This window comes from Chelonoidis abingdonii, chromosome 22 (assembly GCF_003597395.2).
Source record: "Chelonoidis abingdonii isolate Lonesome George chromosome 22, CheloAbing_2.0, whole genome shotgun sequence".
NCBI classification, from domain to species: Eukaryota; Metazoa; Chordata; order Testudines; family Testudinidae; genus Chelonoidis; species Chelonoidis abingdonii.
Window position 1 is genome coordinate 324013 of NC_133790.1, and position 12179 is coordinate 336191.

Below are 12179 nucleotides of genomic sequence, written 5' to 3' on the forward strand. Positions count from 1 at the left end.
GAATCGCGCGGGGCGCATGCGCAATGAGCGGCGAGGTCGGGGTCGGAGTCGGGTCACCGTTCATTTGTTCCGCGCGCGGGTGAGTCCGGGTCTCAGGTTCGCGTGGCGGTCAGTCCCCATTGCCCCCTGCGCTAGTCCGCCCCGTCTCTTGGAGTTCGCACGGGCCGGTAGGCCCGGCCGCTGCCTGCCCCCGCCGCGCTGAATCCCTGAGGGGAGGGGCCGGGCCGTCTGACGGGGGCACCCCTGGGCGCCGCCTCGTTCACGCGGCTGACTGGGCGCCGGGTGCGCTGGTCTCTGCCCCGTGGTGACCGCAGCCCAGCCTGCCCGGCCCTCGGAGCCTGCCCGCCCAATGCCGCGCTAGCGGGTCCCGCGAAGCAAGGCGTGGGGAGGCTGGTTGGTGGGGCGGTCAGTCAGGGGGTTGGGTCTGCCTCTGCGCTAGCCAGGGAGTCTCTGTTGCTCCGCGCGCTGTGATTTACCTCTCTGCCAACTGCCTGAAGCAAGGTGCCGGCGCTGCGAGGGTGGGGCACGTGACCACTCTTGCCGCTTCCCTGGCTGAAAGTCATTTTTCTGCAGGGAAGCAAGGAAATCTGCATATGACATGAATTCTGTGTACGTGCAGTGGCACAGAATTCGTCAGGAGGACTTTTTGGAGGTAATGTGAACTGCCAGCTCATGGCTTCTGCAACCTCACGTTTCTCTGTCAGAGTTGGGGCCTTTACACTAGTGTCCTTGTGTTTCCATTTGGGTGACAGCCTCTTGTTTCCCTCTAACTATCTCTTTTAGTGGCGTCTGCAGTACCTGTCACAACAGTCCCCAAAATGCTCTCTCCGCTTGGTTAAATGAATACAAGATCTTTTACTTTCCATCCAGCTCTAGTCTAGTGTTACTGTACATTGTGAAAAGGCTCCTGTGCACCTCCCCTAAGGTAGCTGCATTTCAGATAGGGACTAAGCAATTGCTGCTGGAATGATCAGTAATGTGGAGAAGTGCTTTGAGGTCTCTTTAGCTGAAATGTACTGTGGAAATACATGATCATTATAATCTTCAATTAACTGCTTTACGGATTATTTTGTGCTCTGATGCCTATTTCTTGCACAAGTGTAGCAGCTGATTTTATAAGCTTCATGTCATTGTGTAACTATGTAGAATATCTGCAATCAGGATTGAGACTTCAGGTGTGTATCCAAAGCTAAGGCAAAAACAAAAGAAACAACCTTTCTTGGGATGTCTAGCGATTTATCAGAGTAGTAAGTAGTATAAAATGAAGTTTGTTTTTTTTTTTTAAATAAACTGTCAACACAGACTGGCCTCTTTTTTAAGAATGGTATCAATGTTGGGAAGGGATGGCATCAGAAGCTTTTCTATAATATTTAATGTTTTTTTGCTTAGGATTTGCTACTTGTAGCATTCTTTTTGCCAAGGTGGATCATTGTCTAATTTGTCCCATTCTGTTTGGAGAGTTATTGCTGCTGTTACACAAATACACATGAAATCTGTGCCCTGAAGAGCTTACCCAAAAGGCAGGGATTGTGGTTTAACTGCTGCTGTACAACCAGCAGAGGGAGTATTACACACTTTTTTGAAATTCTTGTTCAATTGAAGTGGATTACAAAAAAAAAAGAGCAGACGGAACATTACCCACAAGCCTGCTGAGTTCTTTAGGCCAAAAATTTTATCTTGAAAACTACTACATTGTCGGTTTTAATTGTACACCTCTACCCCGATATAATGCTGTCCTTGGGAGCCCAAAAATCTTACTGTGTTATAGGTGAAACGGCATTATATCAAACTTGTGTTGATCCACTGGAGCGTGGAGTGCTCCCCCCACCCGCGCTGGTTTACTGTGTTATATCTGAATTGGTGTTATATGCGGTCATGTTATATTGGGGTACAGGTGTATTTAAATATTTGTCAGCTGACTTAGCTTTGGTGATGAGAAATCCTGTACAATATAAAGTAATCTCTGTTTTAAACTTTGGTTCTGAAGCCAAGATGTCTCGAGAGACTGGAAATGAATCCCAGCAATCTCAAGGTGCCCAGCAGTCTCAGAGTGGTACAAGTTCTTCCTCCAGTGGATCACAGAGTGCCAGTCAGTCGTCTTCCAGTTCTGGGACCCTCAGTTCTTTGGACACAGTTCCTACTCAGGAACTTCCTTCAATTCCTGAGGATCAGGAACCTGAAGAAATCGTTCCTCAGCCATGGGGTCGACTCTTTGCACTTGAAAAGGGTTTCTGCAATTATGGTATGTATATACCATAGTGGGTTCTCTCAAGCCAATGTGTGTAATAGGACAAAAACTCCTGAAGAAGTTTAATAAAATGGAATATTTAACTTTTGAATGAACTGAGAAGTATAATTGATGGTGTGATTGCAGTTTTTGTTTGGATTTTTGTAGGGAGTGTATATTCAGTAAGAAATGTTGCTGCCATAGGGAACTGAGATACACAGCATCTACAAATCTGGAGGAAGAATTCTTTCAGAATTCTCCTTTACTGCCTCCCTATTCACCTGGCTAAGATTTTATGCTATTGAATGTTAGTATAGCCCAGGGATTGGCAACCTTTGGCACGCGGCTTGCCAGGGTAAGCACCTTGGTGGGCTGGGCCGGTTTGTTTGCCTGCCGCGTCTGCAGGTTCAGCTGACTGGGGCTCCCACTGGCTGCAGTTCACTGCCCCAGGCCAATGGGGATTGCGGGAAGCAGCGCGGTCCGAGGGATGTGCTGGCTGCCGCTTTCCACCAACCCGATTGGCCTGGAGCGGCGAACCGCAGCCAGTGGGAGCCGCAATCAGCCGAACCTGCGGACGCGGCAGGTAAACAAACCGGCCTGGCCAGCAGTGTGTTTACCCTGGCGAACCGCATGCCAAAGGTTGCCAATTCCTGGGCTATGCTAACATTCAGTAGCATAAAATCTTAGCCAGGCAAATAGGGAGGCAGTAAAGGAGAATTCTGAAAGAATTCTTCCTCCAGATTTGTAGACGCTGTGTATCTCAGTTCCCTATTGCTGATCCCTGGTATTGCCATATATTTGTAGAATTTGACCCCAGAGCAGAATGAAACAAAACCTTTTAACTTATCTCATTACTGAACCCAAGGTGAGAAAAAGAATAATGACATCTATAAGAATAATTTGATGCCTAGAATCATGCGTTCTATCTGCTAGAACTAAAAAAAAAAAATGGTGTTTTAATCGGCGTGACTCAGTTGCAGTCTGTACGCTCTTTCTGGTCTTAGGCAGAGCAAGTCAAGAGCAGATCAACATACTTAGTACAGACATACTGTGGGAGCAGTGTTTTTACTATTATCTCATGCCAGTCTGCTGTATTGACTTGGCGTAGATAGACCTTAGAGCCACAGCAAGCTTCACTTGGTTGTTAGCGGTCTGCCATTAGGTTTTCCTTTGTTAATAATGCACAATTACCTTATTTTTAAAATAGATTAATAGGAGAATAAATTTATAACAGTTCTATCACAGTTCTATCAGGCAGTGTCTGCATTTTTCTGGTGGTAACTGTGACTCCTCTTAGACATGGTAATTTTTCATATCCCTTTTTATTAGCCCAGAGTCGATACAAAAAGATTTTCTTTTATATCAGGATCTAGCTAGGAGGTACCTAATGAATTTGAAATTCTACCTCCCTTCTAGCTGCTGGAAGGGAAAAGGTGCGTTCTGCTTCTAGTGCCTTCCCCAAAACCACCTAGTTGCTGTTAAGGAGAAGGTTTTCCACTACTTTATACATTGTTCAGCTTCCTGGGTGCTGTGGGGGGCAGGAGAATAAGTCGCTTTTACTGTCACTCTTCCCCAGCCTTCGATTTTTGAAACTTCTCTAGTGGATTGATCATTCCATCACAATACTAAATTTGAGTACCTCTATTATTGCTCAAAGTTCTCCCAAGCACCAGCAATCTAAAAATAATCTTATTCTAGACAATTTCACACCTGTCCATCACTGACCAGAGTTGTGTTTATCTTACATTGCTGTTGCCTGACAAAGTTCTGAAATGGGGACATCATATAATACTAGATGCATGTTTGAAAAACTATTATTACAATTATAAGGGCTAGAAACTTAAAGGGACACCCTCAACATGAAATCTAGTAAATCTTAAAAAAAAATAAAAAATAAAAAAAGGCTAAATAGTTTCAGGCATTAAAACTGACCCTGAGCTTCTCTGACAATTTGCTTTTTCTACTTTTAAAAAAACCTTTGCATCTTCCCTGTAGCTGTATGAAAGACTCACAGAAATTACTAAACTTTAAGCCCTGATCCTGCAAACAGTTATGCACGAGTGATCCCAATGTAATTAATTACATAAGTACAACTAAGCTTTTTTGTAAGGATTGAAGCATTAGTTGGGATTGTTATATCACTAGTTTTTTGAGAATCTTTTAACTGCCACATCTGGGCATTATTTTTTCTTGTTGCTTCAGTTTTGTTTATTACTAATCATTGCGCTAGATATTAATGTTTTGGTTCTTTAAATTAGCTTTTCACCATTTAAAAATTGACTGATTACGCATAGTTTATTTTAAAGGGGTCTGATTCTTTATGCATGTGAATTCTGGTGTTTCTCAAACAGAATTTGTAATTTTTGGAGTGAGAGAGTTTTTATTTTGCTTTCACATTTAACATTTCTTGTACAAGAATAAAAATGTGATCATGTTAAAAGAGACAGAAGGGGGGTGGGAAACAAGTGTCTTCTATCTTTATTTAGAAATAAGGAAGTAACATAGGATTCAGGCAGTGTCTGATGAATCTTGCTTTGTCTTCTGTTCCAAGTGCTATCATTTGGTACCATTTTGCAGAGGTAGGTCTAACTTACTGGAATTTTGTGTTTTTTCTCTCTCTCTCCTTTCCTCCTTGTCCCCCCAATCCCAGACTGCGTGAATGACGAGTGTTGGTTTGGCAGAGACAGAAGCTGTGATTATAGCTTTGCTAAACTAGGGTTGACCGAGACAGGCTTATACCAAAACTACAGCAAGAAGCACTTCCGAATCTTCAGGGTAGGTGTTAAAAAGGCTGTTTTACCCATTTCCCTCTGTTCTGTAAAGAAGGAAACTGGATTAACTGAAAAATTGTAAATGAAAGCTTCGCTGCTTTTCAGACCAGGTGGTTTGATTTAAATCAGCAACCAGGAAGCCTTGATTTAAATAATCAATTCGACTCTTACTTTGCATATATAGTTTTTAGTTATTTTCTTAAAGAAAAGTTAGTTCTCATTGGTTGGTAACCATTAAAACATACTGATTTGCAACTAAATATAGCCTTTACAGTAAATGTATTACCAGGAGTATGTGCTATATTTATCCGCATTTATTTAGACAGTTATATAGCGTAACGTACATTTATTTGTGTTCTTAATTTTTACATTTTTTTTTATTCTGTTAGAAATGGTGAATGGTGCATTTCTTATTAGTAGGTGATTTTAATTTTTACTTGTGATTTCTGTCAACCTCTATTTGGGTGGATACTGGAATTCAATTAAAAATGAGCAAAACCAGCATAACTAACTTACAGATCTTAAACTGGGGTCCTACGTGGATTAGTTCTTGCTACTACGCTGTTTAATAACCTAGAAGAAAACATAAAATCATTTCTGGTAAAGTTTGCAGATGACACACAAGTTGGGATAGGTAGTGAAACAGACAAACAGGTCACTGATTCAGAGCGACCTAGATCTCTTGGTAAACGAGCAAGAAAACAATATGCATTTTAACATGGCTAAATGTAAATGTATACATCTAAGAAACAAAGAATGTAGGCCATACTTACAGGGTGGGGGACCTCTATTCTGGGAAGCAGTGACTCTGAAAAAGATTTGAGGGATGTGATGGATAATTGGTTGAACATGAGCTTTCAGTATGAATACTGCGACCAAAAGACATAATCCTATCCTAGGATGCATAAACTGGGGTATGTTGAGTAGGAGTAGATAGGTTATTTTACCTCCATATTTTGCATTTGTGTGACTGCTGCTGAAATACTGTGTCCAGTTCTGGTGCCCACAATTCAAGAAGGATGCTAATAAATTGCACTGGGTTCAAAGAAGAGCCAGGAGAGGGATGAAGAGAACTCAATCTCTTAAGCTTAACAAAGAGAAGATTAAGGGGTGACTTGATAAATCTATAAGTACCTACATGGGGAACAAATACTTAATAGTGGGTTCTTCAGTCCAGCAGAGAAAGATGTAACATGATCCAATGGCTGGAAGCTAAAGCTAGTTAAATTCAGACTGGAAATAAGGTGTAAATTTTTAACAGTGAGAATAATTAACCATTGGAACAGTTTACCCAGGATTGGGGCTGATTCTTCATCACTGAGAATTATATCAAGATTGGTTGATTTTCTGAAAGATATATTATTTTAGGGAAGCTCTATCCTCTGGGTTATACAAGAGGTCAGACTAGATGATTAAAATGGTCCCTTCTGGCAATAGAATCTATTAATGTTTTTTATTGGTCAAATAAAACTATTTTAAATGTGCTCGATACACAAGAAGATGTAAAAGGTGTCTAAACATGTTTGGCATTTAAAACCAACTGATTTATTCAATAAAAGAAGTATATGAAGTTAATGAATCTGTGATGGTTTCTGATCACTATGTATTTCCAGATTTTAAAACTAGTAGATTTCATCCCCTCACTGTTTTTATACATAAATTGGAAGAGGACAACAAGCTTTCCTGATTTTTCAACTCCTAGATCTTTGAAGGAACTAGTCATTGATCTGAATAAGTTGAAAAAAATGAAATGAAGAAAATATCTTCTCTGCAGATGTAGAAGAGGCTACTGCTGTCAAAAGCTGATTTAGCACATCAGAAAATTCTGGTTTCAGATGTTCACCAGTGACTTCTAGCAGTTCAGAGATTTGACTTTCTATAAAACTTTGGGAGCGAACATGTACTGCTTAATAGTTTTTCATTTAATTTACATGATTTTAATAGATTATAGTAAATGTAGGCCTTAACATCGGTTGTCATAATTTAATTTTAAATAGGTTTATTTTTTAAAAGAATGTAGTTAATTTAAAAAAATCTTTTTTTTTTAAATCACTGATTTTTGTCTACCCTGTTTTCATAGTCTTGAGTCATAAAGTTTAAGGCTAGAAGAGACCACTAGGTTATCTAGTCTGACCACCTGTACATCAGAGACCACTGATATCACTCATCATCCACACGTTAAACTCAACAACCAAAATTAGACCAAACTATTACAGTCTCCAGGAGACTAAACTATTATGTGCCACATGCAGAGAATAGGGATGGCACAGGTCTCAAACACAGGGCAGTGGGGCTGCTGAAAGCATGAGCTTCTTCCTCTACACCACTGAGCTGCAAGGGGAGATGAGGGAACTGCTGCTAAAACCCCACCTCCAAAAGTTACACCCACTGAGTGCACAGGTCAGATGACTAACAGAACACTGCTGATTGGATACCACTCGCTATAAAGTTTGCTCTTTCTGTTCCATCTCTTGTCTGAGCAACATGCCTACTGACTAGTTGCCAAGCCTGTTGCTGCGCAGACCTCTGAGACCAAGTCTCCGCTTCCTCACCTGGTTTCTACTCCTTATTCCTGCTACCATGCCTTGACCCTTCTACCTACTGTGTCTCCTCCCTGCTCCTATTAACAGATCTGTTTCTTAATTCCTGCTTCCTTACTCAGACCCCAGTTGCTGACTCCAGCTTTGACCCTTGGCATGACTTCTGGTTCTGACTCTGGCTTGTCCCTTGGCATGACCACAGTTTACTCCTGGCTCCAACCGCTAGGTCAGGGAGCGCACATTAAGGGCCCTCACAAAGAGGGACTATGGTGCACCTGTACATGAGTCTGTTGCAAAGGCAGAGAAATGATTAAATGAACTATATAATCACCATTCACACACACTGCAGAGGAAGGTAAAATAACCTCAGGGTCACTGTCAGTCTGACCTGGGGGAAAATTCCTTCCCTGGCTCCACATATGGCGATAAGTTAGACCGTGAGCATGTGAGCAAGAACCAGCCAGCTAAGCAACTGAGAGAGAGAATGCTTAATGCTTGCTGCCAGTTCAGAGCTTGGCGTACCCCACTAAGTGTCCCATCTCCAGCCATATCCATTCCTGAGGCTTCAGAGGAAGGAAATTAATAAAAAAAGAACAAAAAACCCTCCCCGAATATCATCCCAGTAGCTCTTCTCTGGACCTCTCCTACTTTGATCTTTCTTGAACATAGGTGACCAAATGAGGTCTTAAGAATGTCTTAACAGTGGCACTAATACTTCTCTATTTCTGCTGGAAATACCTCACCTAATAAATTGTAGGATCACATTTGCCTTATTCACAGCTGGTAGCAGTTCATAGTCATCCTGCAATCGACCCACACACCCAGGTGTCTCTCCTCTCTCACTTCCAACTTAGGAGCTCATTGCAGAAATTCTCATTAGAGTCTAAGTGCATGACCTTGCACTTTGTAGTATTGAATTTTATTCCATTTCTGTCACTCCAGTCTTTGAGGTCAGCCAGATCTTCCTTTATAATGTTCTGATTCTCCTCTGTATTGACAGTCCTCCCAACTTTGTATTATCATCATATTTAATTAGCACACTTGTACTTTTTGTGCAAGGTCATTATTAAAAATAACATTGGTCCCAAGACTAGTCCTTGAAGAACTTTGCTATTAACCTCTTTCCAGTCCAATAATTTAACTTTCAGCACAACCGATTGCCTTCTCTCCTTTAGCCACTTCCTTATCCACCTTACAATGCTTATGCTGATCCCCATCTTCTGTAATTTAACTATTAATTGCCCATGTGGTACTGTGTCAAATGCTTTAGTGAAGTCCACATATGTTAAATCTATTGCACATACCTTATCTAAAAATTCAATTATTTTCTGAAAGGAGGAAATCAGTTAATCTGGCATGATCTACCTTTGTTTAATCCATGTTGCGTTACGTCCCCATTACACTTACTTCTGTGAATTTCATTATCCTTTCCTTCCCAATTTGCTCTAAAATCTTGCATACCATAGGGCAAACTAACTGGTCTGTAACTGGCTGAATCACTTCATTTTTAGTTTTTTGAAGAAATTCCACACCTCCTCTGCATTTTTAAGTCTTTGAGCTCTTCGGTCCAGTTGACTTCTTAAATTAGTTCTCTTAATTTCCAAAACTTTACCCTTTTGAAATCAAAAACCATAGCTGATGATCTGGTTTTGATTATCCTTCTACAGCTGCCCCTGGGTTACGCAAACCCGACTTATGCAAATCCACAGTTATGGAAGAAGTTCCATAAGCTAGAAATAGGAGTGTGTTTTTGTTTTGTTTTTCTGCATAATGGTTGGATATGTTTCCGACTTACACAAAATTCGAGTTACTCAAGGTGTTCCAGAATGGAATGCTTGTGTAAGTTGGGGAGCGTCTGTATTTAATTTAAACTGAATCAACTTGTGATCACGCAATTCAAAGTTATTTCCTACGATCGGTTCTTCTATGATGTCCTTACTACTTACTAAAATCTAGTCTTAAATTGTCGGTTCCATGACAGTTTGATGAAGAAAACTGTCATCTGTCACATCCAAGAATAATTGTGCCCCAACAGTATTAATAGCATTTATTCTCCCATCTGTATCTGGGAGGTTAGTCTCTCATTATGCTACAATTCCCAACAGTATTTGTCTCTTTAATAATATTAAAGAGATCACTATCCATGTTTGAGTCTGACCTAGGGGTCTCTTGTATTGATTTTAAGGGCTAAAAAGAGTTAAAGATGTTTAACTTTTTTATTTTGTAACATTAAAACAGTGATACTTAGTTGTTTTTGTTTTTTAACAGAGGCCTTGGTTTGACTTGGTTTCTTGGCAAACACTTAAAGGTATTTATTTTAAAACTGAAAGTTTATTGATTTAAACACAGAAAAAAACAAGAAATAAAAACAGGCATTTATACTGAAACTGAAATTGAATGATTATGCAAAACTAACTTAATTAAAATTTTTACAATGTTAGTTCTTTATTTTTATTAACCTTTCCATCAAAAAAAGGGTAATTTTACTTTCAATTATGATGTGTGAAGAGTATTTACTTCTCCTGTTTCTAACAAATAAACACAAGGTGGTGGGAGAGAGATGATAGAAAAGGTAGAGGAAATTCAGATTTGTTGATGTTTTTGGAACACTGGACAGTTATGAATGCTTTGTCTGGCAGGTTGACTGTGACACCTGTTGCTTGGATTCTGGTACACATCATCTGATTGGGTTTTTCTCCTTAGACAGGGCAGAACTGTGGTCATCTCAACTGCCTGTGCTGATGCAGTGCAACTGATTTGAGGATTTGATGAAAAGCCAAGAGAATGAGAGATAAGATAGGATAGGAAGGAAAGGGGACAAAAGGAAAGGGGGTGGAACAGGATCCTTGCGTGCCTCTGCGGTGGTGGCAATTAGGTATCCACCCAGATGGGCTGAATGTCATGATGATATAATGATTTTTAGGACTTTCAAGTGAAAAACAAAAGTTCCTTGAACAAGAGCAAGGACTACTGGCCTTCCTCTTGGGCTGAAAGTCTTTCAGTCTGGTCTGCTCCTTCTGTCTTGGGGTCAGAGAAGATGAGACAGGACGAGATGAGTGAGTATGCAAGGTGGGACAGGACAGTGATCTCTTCAGTCCCCCCCGCTTCCCCAAGTCTCTTTTAAGAACTCCCGAAGGGGGAAAAGTGGGCATCATAGTTCATCCCCCTTATTATTTTGTTCACCAGCTAGGCCTAATATTTGCCACACTAATTTTAGTTAATTCATTTCTGACTTTACATTGTTTTTTTTTAACTAAACATGATTTTAACAGGTTTTAAGCTATATTAGTAGGCCTTTTTTTGTTAGGACGAATCTAATTTTTGTCTCTCTCTTTTTTGCACTTATTCATAACTATTATTAAAAACAACTCGACCTATTGTCTATTAACAGTTGTTATAGATTGTAACATTTGGTGAACTTTCACTTACTTTTTACTGTTGAACTTAAAGTAAATTTTTAGGCCCAATAATTGCATCAGATCTCTATAGCAGGTCCCTAACACTATCCCCACAGAACCTCTTTTACAATCCTTCCCCAAAGCGATTTTTGACCCAAACAGATTCTGTTTTGTCTATAGTATAGCTTTGTATTTCTTTATAATTTACTGCTTTTTTGATGTACAACACTACCCCAGCACCTTTACCTTTATTCCTGTCTCTTCTAAACAGCACATACCCTTCAATAACTATATTCCAGTAATGAGTGCTATTCCACCATATTTCTATGATCTCTATACTATTTTGTTGGACCTCCTGCACCAGTAGTTCCAGTTCCTCCATTTTATTGCCTAGACTCTTTTCATTTGTGTACAAGCATTTCAGTTGTTTCCCTCAGGCCTCCCCACTTATCAGTCATAACAGCCTTGGTGCCAGAAGATTTAATATTCTAGGTATTTGACTGGAGATCATCTGTTGAGAAGAGTCGTCCTTCCCTAGATGCCTCCCAATGATTCATCATCCCCAAACCTGCCTTGTAGCTCCAATCCTTGAGCCCTCAGTTGATCTTCATTATGTTTTCATGTCATCACTCTCCTTCTCTAGGGATGAGAAGTATTCCACAGAAAATCATCTGAGCTTCCACATCTGTAAATGTCTTAGCCAGCTGAGCGTAGTCATCCTTGATCCATTCCAATGGGAATCTAGCAGTGTCATTCATCCCAATATGCAGAACAGTCACTGGATATTTCCTTGCTCCCATCAGGCCCTCTCCAGTCTCACATCCACTCTTGTATCCTTGCTCTTGCCAAACAGCACACTCTTCTGTTCTCTAGATCTGGTCTGGTAATAGGCCTGTCAGTTCTTCTGAGTATGGAGTCACCGATCATGTAGACCATCCTGGTGTAGATATGAATTTGTTTTATGTTATCTCTTGCAGTCCCATGTACATCAGCCTCACTTTTCCTTAGGCTCCAGTCCCTGGCTGTCTCCATCATCTTTTTCTCTCTTCTGCAGGGACTGGCTTCCTTTCTTTTCTTCACCACCTATAACAGAGTGTTGCCAAACACATTGGTCAAAACCATTTTCATGATGTATTATTTCCTTAATTAAGGAAAATAAATTGTTATTAACTCTGATATGGTTCGTTACAGCCTCAAGGTAAAAGCCATGTTTCTGTATTGTTACCTTTTTTTTTTTTTCTTT

General features: G+C 40.4%; 1 protein-coding gene across 1 annotated transcript in view; it reads left to right on the forward strand.

Annotated features, from left to right (window-relative positions):
* The first annotated feature begins 8 nt into the window (after nt 1-8).
* CHEK2 (checkpoint kinase 2) overlaps nt 9-12179 on the forward strand; it is a 46122-nt gene continuing 33951 nt past the window's right edge. The window contains exons 1-2 of the mRNA XM_075059941.1: nt 9-79; nt 1988-2242. Coding sequence (XP_074916042.1) covers nt 1993-2242 — 250 coding nt within the window. The 5' untranslated portion in view covers nt 9-79; nt 1988-1992. The remainder of the gene's footprint in view (nt 80-1987; nt 2243-12179) is intronic.